Raw genomic sequence first — 18,418 nt, 5'->3', positions numbered from 1 at the left:
CAGACTCTCTTTTTATTTTGCACAAATGTTTCTAGCTCTCATGGATGTGAAGAAGAAGCTTAGTAGCATGGCCTGTCTGCAACTGAAACCTGAGTTGGCATAGAGCCTGAAACAACAGCTCCATCAATAGCGACCTATTCATCTTGACTGAAAACTGCTGCCGTGCTAATGCCTGGTTAACCATGCAAAGGCAGGCCCTGATCCCGATTGCCTGTATTTATGGTGCAATGTTATTGTTGTAGCCCTGTTGGTCCCAGGATATGAGAGAAACTAGGTAGGTGAGGTAATATATTTTATTGGACCAACTTCTGTTGGTAAAAGAGACAAGCTTTCGAGCTCCACAAAGCTTTTCTTCTTCTATTTATGGTGCTCTGTGCCATATTGAGCTCTGAAGCTGAGCACAATGGGCTACATCATGTAGTTCTAACACAGCCAACATTGTCATTGGTTTAACTGGGAGTTTTGTTTGGGGAGGACTGTAGGATTTGGCCTAGAGGATCCATCAATGCAAGGTACTGAACTTGGGAACAGAGTACAGTAGGCTAAAGCAACCTTATAAACCAGATGTGTAGTTTTAAACACTGCAGATAGGTTAATAAATAACCACAAATAAGGAATTCACGTGATGATTACCTGTTCTGTTCATTCCCTCTGGCATTGGCCACTGTCAGAAAACAGGATACTGGGCTAGATGGATCATTGGTTTGACCCAGTATGGCCATGTTCTTCTGTTCTTCTGTTCTTAAGCTCTTCCCTCCAAAGAGGAACCCTTATCATTAACCAAGAGTCCTTCTTATTCCAAATATAAGGAATCCCATTAATCATTCCCACTGCCCCTAGAGAAGAATACCCTTGTTGATGTGAGGAAACCCCAACTCCCATTTCTGCCAAGAGTCCCTCCAAAGAAAAGTCCCAATTACAAACTGTCCCCCCAAAAGAGGAACCACATTACAGCCAGGAACCACCCTCCAAAGATAGACCCCCTTCATAATCATATCCTCTACAGAGCAAACCCCATTACAGGCAAAAGTACTCTAAATAGTGTAGAATACCTAAAGAGGTAACCCCTGTCTCACACTCCGCAAAAAGGATCCATAATCCATTTCCATCCTCAAAAGATGAGCCCAATTACAACCAGTAACCCCCACTTCCATAGTACAGCCAGAAATTCTTTTACCTGGGCACAGTAGTTTTGAAACCGGGGATGTGCCCCCCGCCCCCCCGGGGAACATGGAATGTATTCTGGGGGAATGTGAGAAGCTGCTCTGCCCTCAGGACTGGGCAGCCGGACAGCAGCGGCTGCTGACTATGCACCCAGCTCTGAAGTCAACGCCGCCACCAGCAGCAGCGGAAAAGTAAGGGTGTCAATGCCATACCATACCAACCTTACTTCTCCACTGCTGCTGGCAGTGGTGCTGCCTTCAGAGCTGGGTGCCCAGCCAGCCACCACTCCCTGATCTGCCTTTGGAGGTGCGCGGAGGTATTTGTACTTGTATGGCAGAAGTGGGGAGGGGGGCGGGGGTAAATGACTACAGACACAAAGAAGGCGGGTATGATCAAAAATAAGTTTCAGAACCACTGCCTGCGTGTATCTTTAATAAGGGTCTGACACACAGGTCTGCTGGCAGGAAATGGTTCTTCATTTCCTGGCTCCAGTCAGGGTTCTGGAAGGATCTGGTAAGCAAGAATGGTGGACTGCAAAGACCAACAAACTGCGCGGATCTGCATCTCCTATTGCCCCATGTTTTACAGAGCCTGCTGTGGGGTGCATGGGTATACAGATGAATATCAGAACTCATTAGAGTCAAAACTTAAACTCCATATGAGCAAGGGATAAACTGCTTTGTGTACAATAAAGTCTATGTGGGAAGCTTGCTTTCCGTCCCTTAAATAACATTGCATTCTTGGCACCAGAATTCCCTGTAATGATGAAGCCAATACCTGCCTTGTTATCAAAAGCATTTTTACAGACTGTCATTAAAGTGTGTGACACAACTTTGCTCTTTAGAAATATTTGTGGGGGGGAGGTTTTTTGTTGGGTTTTTTTAGGTGAGAGGAAGAATCGATGCAAATATGAAAGGATGGCAATGAGAAAAGATGCTTAGATCTCGAATATAAACTTAGAATGTGTTAAATTCAAACATGGTGATGTGGAATATATATATTTTTAAATGACAACACCTTTTTCCACCCTGTTAGAGGGAGGTAAGCACCTGATCCATGGACTCTGCTTCTCCAATGTAGACAAGCATTTAAGCCAACAGCTCAATGTACATATGATTCCTGTAACTCATTTCCTTCTCTTTCTACATGCCATCCTGTAGGCTTCCACACAGCCATGGACGGATGAACAGGACTTAATTTGGGATCTATCAATGTCTCTCACTAATGGGGCCAGAGGAGTCACTCTGGAATGCCAAAAGGCACTGAGCATATTGCCTCTGCATAACTCTGTCTCTGTGCTTGTCTTGGGACATCAAACCTAGATCTCCCAGGTGGCCAACCAAGCAGTACACTGGCCAGCCCTTACTAGGCATTTTCTGCACTTTCATGGAGTCCCTTTACTGCCAGTTGTATAAAAAGTAGAGTCTGAAACCTTACAAACCTACTTATGATTTCATGAAGAACACTGGTGGAATAATGGCAATATCCTTCATTTTATACTCATCAATAAATTCAGTCAACTAAACTAGTGTGTTACTGACTTGCGCAATGTCTCAATGCTTTAGACCGTATTCTGGGGTCATTACTTTTGTATTTACTCACACTTTTAAGACTAAAAGAATTTGCCAGAATAAGGAACTGATGAAGGATTTCAGGATTTTTCATCTGCCTTGAAAATTATCTCTTCTAATTTGTTGGTAATATTGAAGGTATTCAAGTGGGAATCTCTTGGATGTACTTAGTTGAGCATCAAGCCAAACCAGGTTGTGTATTGTATTAATTCATGATGAGTAGGTTAGGCAGATGTTACACAAACATAGCTGGAATATGATAGCCGCTTCTGATGTTGCACAAACAGGCATTACTGCCTTTTTCTAACCCCTCACCCGCAATTAAATCAATGCAAAGACTCCTGCCGACTTCAGTGGGAGTTGGATTGATCCTTACGGGAGACTTGTCGTATGCAGTGTTGTTGTAGCTCTGTTGGTCCCAGGATATTAGACAGACATAGAGAGCTTAGAGAGCCAAAATAGTTATTCAACTGACTTAGAAAATCTGGCACTTTACTGCTTAGGCCTGGGACAGATCTCCCTTCCCTTTAAAGCCCTGAAGGCTCAAGAGTGCTGGCGAATAAACACAAAGAGCTCTCACATCTGAAATGAATTTTTAATCATTTAAAGCAAAAGAAACTAACTTAAAACTAAACAAAAGAGATACAAATAAATAGAGCACAATTACAAATAATCAGAGAGGGCACAGAAGAGGAGGAAGTGAGAAAAGGCAAAGCATTGATTTACTCTTGGAAGATTAGACTGGTGCATAGACCCTCCTTGTACTTTTTTCTGTGCACCATTACTTTTCTCCCCTTCATTTCAATATTTTCTGAATGGCCCGCTTGACACGTTCGATGGCACTCTGTTCTTCACTTTCCTTTGACTTTTCTGAGGAGCTGGGTTGTGTGCACTCACTGTCAAGACATTCACAACGGTCCACGTGCAGGTACTTGTGAATCAGAGATTTCCCGTTGGGGCATTGCAGTAGAACTTGCTTCTCGCTAGTCGCTGCCTCCCTGCAGCAGGAACACTTGTGCTCCATGGAGTTGGCCTCAGCAGAGTATCTGTTTGTTAGTGTGGGAAAAGATAGCGTTACACTTGGCCATAAGCTGGCATGCAGTAGAGAGAGAGAGAAGTGAAGTACGATGAGCAATCTTGGTGAATAAACTGCTGTAAGGAATTGGGAATAATATGTAAAAGGGGCCCTCTGATGGTGTGAGTTAGGGGAGCGGCTCCTTTAGCGCAGCTGGCAGAATGCTAGGCACCCAGGTTCAAGTATAATGTGGTCTGCTGTTTTAAAAACCAAGCCATCAAGGGCAGGATATTGAAAGGGGCTTAAGGGAATTAGGCACCCAACTCCTATTGGAAGTCACTGGGAGTTGGGTGCCCAATTTCCTTAGGCCCCTTTGAAATCCTTGCCCCAAACCATTTAAGTTAGATACTTTCTGTTCACAGCAGATCAGATGTAGTGTAGCCAGCTGCAATATAAGCCCCCCTGCATCATCCTTCCAGTGAAACCAGCCCTAACCATCCTGTAAGGATCAGCCTAACTCAGACTGTAAACTCTTTGTGTCAGGGGCCATCTTTTTATGTTTATATACAGTGGTTACCCCATCGGGATCCTAACTGGGGCCTGTCAGTACTGCAGCAGTACAAATAAATAATCCCCATGAGGAATTTGTAATTCATTTTCCTTATTGATTAAACATGGGTTTTCCTCCAGATAAGGGCTGCCAATTGTATTCAGTGATAGGCTGCAAAGGATCATTCTAGTGGGAAATTACGGTTATAGACTTAATTTGTCAGATGGTGTTCAGCAGCTGTATTCTAGGTTTCTTGCTAGGTTTGAGCAGCTGTACCTCTGGTTTCTTCAAAGTTCTCTCACTCCAGAGCAATGATACTGACTCCATTATCTCAGGAGTCACGGACAGCCCTTGAGCACACATTTTTTTCAGTTCTTTACACAAGTGTCTCCCTCTGAATCCTTCTTACAAAGTGTATTTAAATAAAGTCTCTCTCTCTCTTTTCCCTCCTCCCATTATATGTTCATCATTGGAAAGTAGCTTCTCTGCTGTTGAAGTTCAGACATGGCTACCATTAGGATATTTCCTGCAATGGGAATGAACTCAATGCCACATATCCAAGTTGCTCTAACACAAATGACAAGTGAGCTGGCTAGGGTGACCAGACAGCAAGTGTGAAAAATCGGGACAGGGGTGGGGGGTAATAGGCACCCATAGAAGAAAATGCCCCAAATATTGGGACTGTCCCTATAAAATAGGGACATCTGGTCACCCTAGCTGGCTCTCGCTTTGTAGGCAATAAGGAATCAACACAACTCTCTGGAAGCAAAGATGCAGCCCCCTGTGTCCCTTGGCTTTGGACTTCATTACTAAGGTGAATCAACCCTTTAGCCAGTTTCACCAAACCAGTTACAAATTTCAGTACTCATGAGACTGGAAGTTGAGCCAGTTCTAGCTCTTCTACCATTCTTCAGCCTGGCTATGTATTGTCCCTTTTATAGAAACAGTCTCCTTGTCTGATTCACTTTACTTACAATGAGAAGGTTCCGCATGATCCTTCACATTGAGTCAGGTAGACTTTATCCACAGAACGGCAGCCCTTATGGGTGATGTGGTCCACGATTTGGGTGACAGAACACGGTGATGGGCTGTCGCGAGGGATGCCTGTGGGAGAAAAGAGTGGTAATGCCCTTCAATCAAATGGCTCCAAAAACACCATGCTGCTTCATCACAGGCTGTGAGTCATTGATGCTTTGAAACAACTGTGTTTAATCCTCAAAGTAGCCAGAAAGGCCAAACACCTTAGCACTCAGCTTTACCCCTTAAACTTTAGCTCTCTATTGATTGCCTGGAGGACAGACTGTCTATTGAACATGTCCCTTATTGGAGCCGCTGAATGGCAAAGGAAATGATGAAACAAGCGAGGAAGAGAGAGAATGGCTCATTTATCATATATTATTTAGGTTTATAGAAAATCAAATTATGTGAGAGTGTTTGGGAGTCTGTGGAGGGAAAAGTGAAGGCTGATTAAATCAAAACAATGATTTCAGAATGATTACTGTTTGGTGCTATCAATGTTACTAGTGTCCAAATCAGTGCTGAAGTGCATGTTTTGCCAAGCCACATGCAGCAGCCAGTTATTAGAGATGTGTCAAATAAACTGCTGGAGGGAATTGTAACATACCAGCTTACAGGGCAGAGTTTCAAACCCAAGGCCAAAAAGAAAACTCTTATAATTCTTATCTAGCTACTTCTATGGCCTACTTCACTGCATTAGGCACTGAATTCAACAATTCAGAAGGGAAAGTGCAGAAAACCCCCCAAATATATAAATACAGTAGGTGAGCTACATTAGGAATGTCTTCCGATGCCATTGAGTTAGGTCCTTTCCTTCACCTGCTTTTCCTGTCTCAAAAGGCACTTTTGCTGCAAAGCCCACTCTATGGCAGCACCGATTTATTAATAACAACAAAATCTGCTATGTGACCACATACTCAGCCAAGGCTTTTTCTGCCAGCCTACAGTAATAAAGTAATAATTTACTTTTCTCAGCTTAGACTGAAAGCTGCTTGAGGCAGAGTCAGTGTCTGACTGTGTTCTGAGCACACTTTATGTGCTCCACAAAATAACTAGTATGAATGTACTTGCATCTATTTAAATTAATATATATTAGCAATAGCTTTTAGATAGGAAAAATCGGTCCCCATTTTGTTTTGTAGTGACTATATGAACACTGGGTAATTATACTCACATGTTTTACAGCAACCATTAGGTAGCAGTGTAATAGTGCCCTGAAAACAAATCAGAAAAAAATATCTGTATTATCAAAATTATCTGTATTTTGAAATTTTCTGCATGCACAGTGGGGAAAAATAATTTGTTCCATGGCAGGAATTACTGGTTGAAATTGTGTGACCTGTACTATGCAGATGGTCTGATTAGATTATCATGATGGTCTTTTCTGGCCTTAATATCTATGAATTCACAATGGAATCTGTTGCAATATGTAATTCTCTGAAGAAAACGCTTGTGACATATAATGGTCACCACTTACAAATTACTGTTTACCATGAATTCCATGCTGTTTAATCTGACATACCACAGTATTTCCTAATACTTTCAATAGGAAATAAGTGTGGGGTAACCCTTATTTATTGCAATCACTGTGCCTACAGGACACTCATGAAAATATGCTGTCTCATACAAATTCGATCCTGCAGACTATAGTGTGATAGGACATTATAGCACACTACTGGTCAATTTTTAAGCCATGGGACACTAATTACCTACTATAAACCTCAGAACCCATCAATAAATATGTACTATATGCACCATATGTCCCTTTTTCAGATGGAAGCATGCTTTAAGTAAATTAGTGCAACAAAAAATCATAACCCCCCGGGCTTAAATTCTTATCTACTATTTCCCGGAGCCCCTCCACACCCCTCCCCATTTGGGGCTTGGGGCTTCAGCCCTGCAGGAGGTGCCGGGGCTTCAGCCACGGGGCACGCCAGGGCACGCCCCACAGGTTTGAAAATATTTACCAGAGCTCCACTCCAGACAGCGCCGGCTGAATTTGAGCCCCAATAATAACAATTATAGCAGCTCCTCTGCCCAGTCGTGTCTTTTGATAGTAAGGTGGCTGGATCAAACTAAAATGCGTTGTCATAAGGGATGAGGGTGAATGTCCCAAATTTACTTACAGCTTTACAATTCTCCTCATTGAACGATGGGCAGGTAATCTCTGAGGTGGAGGAGATGAGCTGACCTTTGATCGACACACAGCTATAAACGGTGCAGTTGTCTTTTGGATCATTTTCCATTTTACCAGGCTGTAGACAAAAAGGAAATTCTGCATACACGGAAGGATTCATAATGGGGGGCTTAGACAGAAATCTTCCTAGCCTCTGAAAAAGATTCTCCTCATTTCTCAGCATAAAAATACTAGACAAATAACTGCCATGGTTAGCAGGGTAGTGACTGTATTGTGGGGTCCCATGGGTGGAGGGGATCTTTGGAGCTCCGTAAGGAATTTTCCTTGGGAAATAAAAAATCCCTGTGTGGGACCTAGGGTATTCTGGAGCTAAGGAAAAATAAGTGGGTGAGATTTTGATTAGGGATGATGGGTAAACTGGTAGATATTAAATAGGAATAGCCCTTTACTCAAAAAGGGCAATACAATTGAATCATGTTCAAGCTTTTCTGGCACCTTTCCACTTCTTGGTCAAAAAACTGCAAGAAAGGCTCTTCTCATAGTATTTCTGAGAAAGCCTGATCTGATAAGATCTCCAACCTATCTTCCAGATCAGAGAAATTCAGATGACTTTCTTTCAGATGAGCAGCTGAACTTTCAAATGCACATCTGAACTTAACCACTGAACCTTTCCTTTCCCCCATCACTAATTGCCATGTCTTTCCTCCCAGTTAACACTTTGAGGAATACAATAGGAATGCTACACGTTTGGTAGACTCCTAAGAACAGCAGCACACTTACACTCAAGATGAGGACGGTGCTGTCACCCTTATTTACAACACACTTGGTCTGCACGCATTTTGGACAGCATTCCCCTTTCACATCTTTAAGTTCATATCCCTAGGAATTAAAAAAGCACTAGGTTAAAAGTGTCCTTGAGAAACAAACAAAAATGTAATAGTCTGAGCACCAGATTAAGGCTCTCTGTAAAAACCCAGCTAAATAGCAGCACTGATTATGGTTTTAAGGATAATCTAGATCTTTCGCATTTTGTAACAGATGGAGATCACCAGGTGAAGAGAAAAGGGATAATGAAAGTAGAAAATAAAAGGAGGCAACAAAGGCATTATAATAACTACACTGTGCTTAGATGTCACTTTATCTTCAAAGCATTTTTAAAAACTCGGTTAGCTAATCCTCACAACATGACTATGATGCTCATAAGTATTATTATTGCTATCTTTAAGATGCAGAAAACTGAGTGCCCAAGGTGAACCAATGTTAGAGCTGGAATTAGGACCCAAGAATTCCTTTACTTAGAATATACCTCTCTCAATCATGGCTACTTTTCAAGAAAATGTACATGAATTTTTTTTTTTTTAAAGTTTGTTACTTACTGGCTGGCACCTTTCATTGCATGGAATGCGCTTGCATGTGACGACATTCAGACCACTACTGTTCGATTTATCAGTGCAGACACAATTTTGGCACTTATCAGCAACGACTGGGGAACCAGGCTAGATTTTTTTTAAAAAAGCAAGAATTCTGGTATCAGCAAGGCGTGATGTGTAGGAGAGACATATCTCTAATATCCAATACTTCCCCCCCACAAACAAACATCCACTAGGGAAACATATCATAGACACAAAGGACAAATATTCATCTCATGCATTATGGTGCATACAAGTGGGTAACTTAATACCTGTCTGTATTAAATAAATAAAATAATTACTGGAGCCAATAGAATTATAGGGGTGTAAGTCAGTACAGAATGTGGCCCTTACCCATCCCTTTTTATTTGTGACAGCGAGGCTTTAGCATAGTGCAGCAAAGTGCTGATGTTAAATGTGCATTTATTTTTTAGGGATATGTACATTGTGTATTAAAAACAAATCTTTACATCCATGGTGCTGCTGCTTAGAACCAGTGCTTCATTCTCTCTTATATGCAGCAACTTTCTTTGAAAAGTGTTAGGCTCCGTGTAACAGATAAATCCCTGACTGCAGTTTGGGGACGGGGGGGATCTCTAAAAATGAATTGTACCAAATGCAAACTGCCTCAAAGCACTTCAATTAAAGGATGCTCTTGGGACTCAAATGTTTCATCCAAGAGTCCTTCTCATGAAGAAATGGAAACTTACCATGTACTCAGCATTCCCAACCACACAAACCTTCTTGGGAACTGTGAAATAAGGCAGAAGTTGTATGGTTATACATGCAAGGAAAGTGCCAAATTTTATTATCCCAGTCATGCAAATTTCCTCCACAAATAATCACAACACAAATATTCAAAAGTGTCACCCAGATTCCCTTTTTGCAGTGCAAATTGTGCAATACGTGGACACAAATATTGTAAGGTACAATTTGCACCCGCAAAAGAGAAAGGTTGTCTGGTTTGAATAGCTATATCCCAGGTTTTACATCCTAGGATGTCCACTGGATGGTTGCAAAACGTTTCCTGATATGTTTAATTGGAACGATCCAGGAATGATCATCTGCATTTCCTATCGCTAAAGTTCATAGGGACAATTTCTTATGGGAGGACTGAAGTCCCGGTCAACAATCCCACTATTCTTACATAGGCATATAACCAGAAATATATGACCTGACCAGGGTGAGCTATACCTAATCCACCTTGCACCACCATTTTCTCAGCTACCACTTGGGCTCGCCCATGGTAGCAACCTAGAATCTAAGCCTGGTTTTGTTGCCTCCTCCAAAAGAGAAGCACACAGTGTTGGCTACCAACCTTAATGCTCAAGCATGTAAAGTGCAATACTGACTGTTCTCATATATTTAAAAGCGACTTACCGCACTCATATGTAGGACAGCACTTGCCAGTGGCAATATCGGAAACAAGTTCGTAACCAATTTTACATTTAGGAGGTATGGTTGTGCAAAAGCTCGCATTGCATCCTGCAAAGGGAAAAAGCCAAGAGAAATGTAAAATAACAGCTACAGAGAGAAATATGCCACTTGGTCAGGCTCAGTCCAAGCATTTAGCTGGCCTGGGCTTCACAGACTAATCTCAATTAATTTAACAAAAATGAATAATGCAACTGTTATTACAAAAGAAAGTTTGAGGGACAGAGGAGTGCAGTAAATGAAGCAAAAGGGGAACTTACTGCAGGAAGTTATGCTGCAGCAGATGTTGTCAGGACTGACTTCAGTGACCTCGTAAAAGCCTTCATCACTGCAGCTTGGTTTATCCGCTTGCGCTGGACATTTGAGGGGCTCACAGATAATGCCACTTCCACCCTCCAGGCAAATGCAACTCTTACAGTCAAACTCAAAAACTTCCCCAAACTGTCATTAAAGAAAGAAGAAAGCAACTGAATGAATAGTTAGTGAATAGAAAAAACATAAATCTGTTGTTTTCAATGGGCTGTGCTGTGTTTTTAAGTGTAAGCATGTGTACATGTATGTGTTAGGAGGGAGCAGAGTGGAGTTATAAATTAACTAATGTGTAGTCTGGAAACTGATTATCAGGAGCTGTCTAAAGACAACATCTCCCACTAATGTATAACTCAAGCTGAGATAAATATAAATCAAGGATTTTCAAAATTCCACTCACCTACCAAATAAGTGCATGGATGAAAACCTGGGAGTCTATACAAAACAGGACTGATATGGAGGAGACACAAAATACTTGCAATGGAAAAGCAAATGTGTAACATACCTTTCTTGGTTTATTATCTGGTCCAACACACCCTGCAAACAGAGCAAAATAAATCTCCATTACCACTGATATGATGACAGGTAGCCAGATTCAGAACTATATTGTGCACATGACCTGGCAACAACAAAAAGGAAATGCACATGCATTTAAATATAGTAACACAACCTACCGCAGGTTTTTACACAGACATCCACACCTTCACCATAAGGTATTGTTCCAGCAGGACAGAAGCAGCCTTCCACATGACTGGTTTGGTTTTGTGCAACTTGGCTGTATGAGACAAAAAAGACCACCATTATCAGAAGGTTGGCCAAATATATTTTATCCAGAAATGTATGGGCAAAAGAAACTGCACATGTGAAATTTACAGATTTTAAATCATCCTGATTCTAATCTTAGCTTATTCCACTATACAGTGTTTGATTCAGCTGTATGAGAGGATACCAGGGCAGATACAATGATAACCAGTTAAAGGCTGTCTCAAAGATTTCTATTTTAAATCAAGATTGTTAAATTGGATATTCCTCACTTTTCTGTGGATTATCTATCAGTGGGTAGTTGCAGGGGACCTGACTGGCAGGAAAGTAACTATTTACCTTGACTTGCAGGTCACCTCTTCAATAGGACCACATGCTTTGTATACTTTGTGTGATGGGCACTTAAGCGCTTGAATGGAAGAAATACAGAGAAAGAAATATTTCAGCAAGACCATCATAAGCAGGCCCAGCAAGTGTACACCTTTTGCAATCTTCAAACAAACATTGGAAACAAATAGATTTAAATCTATGTCAGACTCATTCAATAACATTGAAGGTCTGACTGAGAACCATAAAACCCCAGAAACTCAGACTTAAGAGGGAAAAATCTATCCATGACCCCTCCTGCAAATAGACAGGTATTGCAGGGTCTCTGGGTGGTAGGTGATTTTACACTAAGTAACATATGCAAAGCAACATCTCATCCTGTTGTGCCAGGGTAAGGACAGGATTTGACCTTCTGAATACAAATACTTTTGTTTGCTAGCGTTTCTTAGAGCCACATTTTTGAAGATGGGAATGCTCCCACGCTGCACCAGCAAAAAAAAGTTTGTCTCCCATTAAATATGTAGGGTACGTCTATACTTACCTCCGGGTTCGGCGGTAAGCAATCGATCTTCTGGGATCGATTTATCGCGTCTTGTCTAGACGCAATAAATCGATCCCGGAAGTGCTCGCCGTCAACACCAGTACTCCTGCTCCGCGAGAGGAGTAAGCGGAGTCGACGGGGGAGCCTGCCTGCCGCATGTGGACCCGCGATAAGTACCTTGTAGTTCGAACTAAGGTACTTCGACTTCAGCTACGTTATTCACGTAGCTGAAGTTGCGTATCTTAGTTCGAACTGGGGGGTTAGTGTGGACCAGCCCGTAGATTCACCCATTGTGCCTGCAAAATCCACACACTAGGCACACAGGCATTTGCTCAAACAGATGTAGAGCATTTCACACACAATGAGCACACATGAATTTTTACAGGCTCATCTATTTCCCCCACCTTTGAAATCTGGCCTGTAAAATTATTTCAATCAAGCTTTTGGTGTTTATTACAGTCATTAGCGACTCGGAGAGCCAAGCAACCCATAAACGGAAGGGGAATTGAAATAGACCCTACAACTAATAGTTCAAGTTAAATGGCAGAAAAATGTCTCTACTTACGGCAGATATCACGGGTATGGCCTCTCCAATCAACACAGACCCCCTGGTCACCGCAGAGAGCAGCGTAGGTTTGCAAACTTGCACACTCCAATTTAGAGTTGGGAAGAGCGCAGCTGTCGAAAACGCAGGCTGCATAGTAGTGGTCAGGGTTGACAAAGGGATGGCATGCTTTGAATGGGCTAGAAGCAGAAACATGTATCATTATTAGTTACTGAATGATCTGTGCTCACTTTAATATGCTGTATGCCATATTTTAGCATGATGCTATACAGGAAGATTTGAACAGGACTCATCAATGATAAATAAACATTTTGCTGGAGTGCAGCCTTCCAACCCACTTAGACCTTAATCTTTAGACTATCCACCCACTACTCTCTCTCCAAAATAATACTTCCCACCTAGTAGCTGGAGGAATATAATTGAGTGTAGCCATGAATTAGAGTTGCGGATAAGACTTGGTTGGAATTTCCTCTTTTTGAAGCCACATCCTGAAACTCAAGCACAAGATCCCTTTGGGATCTTCCGGGGACCAACATCTACTGAGAGAGCATGGAAGAGGAGCAAAGTGGAAAGGGCTGGAAAAGGCCAAGGGAGCCCAGAAGAGTATGAGAGGGCCAAAGAATCATTAAAGAAGGCTGAAAGGCAGTGAGCAAGTTGCAAAGATTAAGACAGATTAGGAGGGAAGCTAGAGAGAATGGAAAAGAGGGAATGGAAGAGAGAGAAGGAGCAGAAGCAGCTACAAGAGACGATGAAGCAACACCAAATATTTGCATTTCAGATTGCCACTGAATTCCCAAATTAGAGGTCTGTACACACGTCTAGTATATTTACCCTTCTTTAATGAGCTTGCAGAGATCAGATGGTTTGCAGGATGGTGGGGTGATAGGAGGTGCCTCTGTAGTAGTTAGGGATGGAGAGCAGTGTGGCTTTTCAGGGTCATTAATCACCCAATGATCTGCCATGGTTTCACAGTTACCTATGATCTTTCCACCAGGTAACATGCAGTCATCTGCTGTGTTGTTGGTACAAGTGCCTACAATTGACAAGAGGAAGAAGAATTCACACACAAATCTTCACTATCAAATAATCATTGTATTTCCATCCATCACAGAGAACCAGCATCACGTCTCTCTTACTGCCAGAGCTTACATTTAACTTTTTGTATTTCATTCTAAAAGTAGAAAAATAGATCCTCACCGCACTGTCCTTGGGTGTTGTTGCCAAACCTCTGGTAGGGCAATCTAACTGAGAAAGTCCATCCATTGTAGGTTACATTTACCCCAAGTCTAGAAATTTCCACTACGTAATTTATGCCTGACTTAAAGACGCTCACGCCGTATTTTTTGTAAGGTATAGCCACTTCCTGATTGTTTACCGTCACCTATTGATTAAAGGAAAATGGAGAAGAGACATACATATTGTATGATGTTCATAAAAACAATCTATCCAACTTACATTGGAGATACAATGTAAAGGAAAGTAATGTTGTGTTTATGTCTCAAAGCTTCCTTGCTTTCTATTTCTAATGAGCTGTATGTTTTTGCGTATGTGACTGAAACCTTGAACTTTTTCTCTAAGACCCAATGAAGGGGTACATCAGCCTGGGGATACATTGGCAGAATTTTGGAGAAATGAGGATGGAATTTAGAATGCAGCCCCTGTTAAACGTCATAGGAGATGCATGCTAAATTTTCACTGCACCTGAGCTGAAATTTTCTTTCTCTCCCCAAAACGCTCCAAAGAAAGGGAAGCCTTTGATCTACATTTGTTAGAAAATGGAATTGAATGAAATATGGGGAGATAAAAAATCGTATTTACTAGTTCAGAACCAGGTGGTGGGCCTAGTGCAGCAGTTCTGAAACTATGGGGTGGGCCTCCCAAGGGAGATGCAGGAATATGTCAAGGGAGGTCTGTGGCAAGGGGGGGGGGTGTTGTTTGTTTTTTAAATGCTCGGGCTGTCAACCCTGGGTGGCTGGGGCTTGTGCGGAAGGGCCGTGCACACCTGGGAGGTGGGGATAAAGGGGACAGCCAGAGCCCCACCGCCAGGCTCCGGCTCCCCCCCTACCAATCCCTCATTGGGAGGGAGCCCATGCTCAGGCTCTCCCTCCCCATCCCTTACATGGAAGCAGTGTGGCTCAGGCTCTCAGCCCTAGGGCAGCAGGGCTGTGCCTGTCAGCCCCCCGGGTGGCAGCAGTAGCGCAGAAGTAAGGCTGGCAATGGGGCGCTAAGTCTGCGGTGAAAAGTGAAAACAAATATCACTTTTCACATCGCCTCCCTTACTTCTGCACTGCTGCACCTTTACTTCTAAGTCTGCTGTGAAAAGTGATATTGACGAAAATCACTTTTCACATTGCCACCCTGACGTCTGTGCTGGTGCAGTGTTGCCTTCCGAGCTGGGTGCCTGGCCAGTAGCTGCTGCTGTCTGCTCTACCTTCAGAGCTGGGTGGCAGTACATGTACTTGTGGGGAGGGTGCGTAAATGACTACGGACACAAAGAAGCTGGGCCTGATCAAATAAGTGTGAGAACCACTGGCCTAGTGCATCCCCCTTAAGTTCATCTAGGACTGATAAGTTTTGCTCAGTCTCAGAAGGCAATGGGGAATTTAACCTATGTTGTAGTCTTGCAACACTTTACCTGTAGTTGCACCTCTAAAATTCCCCACCTTAATAGTCCAAAAGTCAGCAGAGAGCTGCTGATGGAAAATAAGGAGGTGAAGAATCCTAAAAGTAAGTACTTCCAACACATTTTGAAGAAAACAGATTATATTACATGCCACAGCCTAATCCTTGGAACATGGGGGCTAAACAATGACATAAAACTGATGACAACCCTTCACTTGAAAAATCAGAAATGGAAGTATCTTAACCCATCTTGAGGTATGACTACGATCACCAAGCCATTGGCCTGTTGAGGATGTCTTTTAGAAACATTTTGGTCTACTACTTTGATTCCCATCTCTAATTCAAATGTGCTCTCTTGTTCAAACCCCAAAATGATCCAATGCCCTCCCTCAATCCTGCTTTACAAGGACAATGGGATGATCCTTGCTCATTGGAAACCCTTTGATATACTATAACATTTATTCCTTTGGGCTGTTATCTACATTAAAATCCTTAAAAGTCATAATACAGTATTCCATGTTATGTTGTCAGATAAGATGGATTCTTCCTATAATCCATGTTTTGAAGGGTCCGGGGATTGTAAAGATCTGAGTTTAAAAATGGGATGAGGGGGATGATCTCTTTCTATATGCAGATGAAGTAGTGTCCCTATAAAACTCCTTCAAAGCAACCCACAGAACAATTATCCCATTTTCCTAACATTGCTGCCACCAAAGTTATCAGGTTTGAGTGCCACTAGCGTATAAAGATGTGAATCTGATTAAGTGAGGGCAGGTGTAGCTGTATATCAATATCAGTCCGAGCATGTACATTTGGTTTATTAGTCACTTTCCAATACCTGTACTTTGAGAGGAAACAATGTGATAGTCTTTATGTGCACTTCCTGGGTCTCGTGTCTCACGATGAGTGTACGTGGACATGACACTCTGTCCTGTGCAATGCAGTGATAGTTGTCAATGTAGATCCCAAAGTTGTCAATATTTTTGTTAATCTCTTCCACCAGGACATACGTACAATTCCCTTGGTAGCTATAGTACTGTCCATCAAAAGTCACATAATGTGGGTCTCCCCAGCCAGTGCAATAGCCTACCAAAAGATTCAGAGTTAGTTTAGCTGTATATGGTAACATATAGAAGCAGAGCTAGACTATGAATAAAGTCTTTAGTAAGTGGAAGACCAATTTCCCCTACTAGCATTGGAGTCAAATAGGAACGAGAGAACCTGAATGAAGCGAACTATAGATAAATAAAGAGAATTAATCTAAGACCTCAGTTGGACCCAAACTGGAACTTTTTTCATATTTAAAGAAGCTGAACTCTTTCTTTCTTTCTTTCTTTCTTTCTTTCTTTCTTTTTCTATGTTTACATTCTCCATTTTCTGGATCTCCAGTTTTCAAACAGGACGTCAAACATTTTCTGAAAAAGGCTGTTCTGCTATTTCCTACCAAGTTGAAATCAGTAAGTGCCATTAATCTCACAAGTAGGCCTGTGCTTGTGAGAGCTCCAGCCCAGTTTCTGGATCAAAGAGTTCAAGATAAAGTCAAGCAGCTGGCTCAGGATCCAAACTTAGCAGCTTGGACTCATCTTTAATGTAATATATAGGGGCCACATTCCACCACTTTTCTCCTGCCATGTAGTACCTTACACCAAATTATTTCAATGGGACTACTTGTGTAGTGAGCTACCAGTCGACAGGAGTAACTAAGTGATAGAATCAGGTCTGTGTAGATTATATCATAAAGAAAAAATTGCAAGAGCCAAACAATTTGAAGAACACAGTATGAATGCACTTTTTCATTGTTAACCTTAATTTATATCAAGGGTTCACACATATTAATTTGTAATTGAATAATTCAAATAATTTAATAGACTAAAAAGGTAAAATGAAAGATTAAAGAATATAGCATTTCATGAAACATTGTTAAAAGCAAGTGCTGTGGCAGAGCTGGGAGGGAACCCAGGACTAAGCTAGCAAGTGGTACTACAGTTAAGACTGAATTGCATTGCTAGGGATATGAGGGGCTTAACGTGCACAGCACTTGCCCCCACTACAAATATTGTAGCTCTTAAAACTATTATTGGTCCATCAGAGATAAAAATATCCCTCCAACTATATACTCACAGTCACACTCCCAGTGCCAACAGCATTCACCCTTCACCAGCACTGGAGCGAGCCCATTGATACAACTGGGCATAGGAGGAGGTTCACATACAGTCGTAACCAGCTCCCAACTCGTGTTGTTAATGCATATTGCCTTGGTGCAGTTACATGGCCAGTAGCTTCCACCTGGCTGGATTTAAGACAGAAGGGGAGAGAGGGGGGAAGGTGAGATCTATAATGAAGCAATCAGACTAATAAAGGAAAAAATGGATTTCTGGATATTTTACACAGCTTTATATTGCCAACAACATCTTTATCCCAAACAAATATTTGAAAGTGAGAATAAAGCACCACATTCAGTACCATCATCGAGGTCTGTAAAATGAGATTGCTGCATTGTTAATTATTAACTGTAAAGGATTTATTATGAGCACAATGCCAGTCACCAAGGTTTTATTCTGATTTCCCTTCCCTGGGTCACAGTGTAAAACAGCAGCTGCACCCGAGTTATTGACTACTAATAGTCTTTTTGGAAACAGTATCATCAGTCAGCCAATAGATGGATCCAAATGTATTTTGTATGTCGCATTTCACAAGCAAAAAGTAAAGGTGCAGGTGAATATGCCGTGCCTGTAAAAACTTTGTACGCTTTAATAAGTCTTTAGTGCAGTGATTCCAACCTTGTGCTGCTAGAGGCAAATACACCCCTTCAGAGCACTTCATGAGGTACTATCTAAATTTGTTTGATTTGAGCTCCTCTTGCTATCCCTGGCTTCAGAGGCCTTCTGATCAGAGGAGTGGTCCCCATGCAACCTGATGCATGCAAGGCAGAGCACAGTGGCAAAAAAGAAAATGGACTGGCATTGCCAAGACCCCTCTTTGGCCCTACAAGAAG

The 18,418-nt window shown here is 42.0% G+C and overlaps 1 protein-coding gene across 1 annotated transcript in view; it reads right to left on the bottom strand.

The window, feature by feature from the left end:
- Nucleotides 1-3,531: 3,531 nt before the first annotated feature.
- The window catches only part of MUC2 (mucin 2, oligomeric mucus/gel-forming), a 59,953-nt gene continuing 45,066 nt past the window's right edge, over nucleotides 3,532-18,418 (bottom strand). Inside the window, 17 exon segments of the mRNA XM_065403347.1 lie at nucleotides 3,532-3,781; nucleotides 5,275-5,404; nucleotides 6,492-6,531; nucleotides 7,444-7,572; nucleotides 8,235-8,333; nucleotides 8,831-8,950; nucleotides 9,574-9,614; nucleotides 10,244-10,348; nucleotides 10,558-10,738; nucleotides 11,112-11,143; nucleotides 11,281-11,381; nucleotides 11,708-11,777; nucleotides 12,802-12,980; nucleotides 13,633-13,834; nucleotides 13,999-14,182; nucleotides 16,262-16,509; nucleotides 17,545-17,713. Of these exon segments, the coding sequence (XP_065259419.1) occupies nucleotides 3,532-3,781; nucleotides 5,275-5,404; nucleotides 6,492-6,531; nucleotides 7,444-7,572; nucleotides 8,235-8,333; nucleotides 8,831-8,950; nucleotides 9,574-9,614; nucleotides 10,244-10,348; nucleotides 10,558-10,738; nucleotides 11,112-11,143; nucleotides 11,281-11,381; nucleotides 11,708-11,777; nucleotides 12,802-12,980; nucleotides 13,633-13,834; nucleotides 13,999-14,182; nucleotides 16,262-16,509; nucleotides 17,545-17,713 (2,280 nt within the window).

The sequence above is a fragment of the Emys orbicularis genome, chromosome 4, assembly GCF_028017835.1.
Source record: "Emys orbicularis isolate rEmyOrb1 chromosome 4, rEmyOrb1.hap1, whole genome shotgun sequence".
Classification (NCBI taxonomy): domain Eukaryota; kingdom Metazoa; phylum Chordata; order Testudines; family Emydidae; genus Emys; species Emys orbicularis.
Note: the sequence above shows the minus strand (reverse complement) of the source record. Positions and strands in the feature narration are given on the sequence as shown.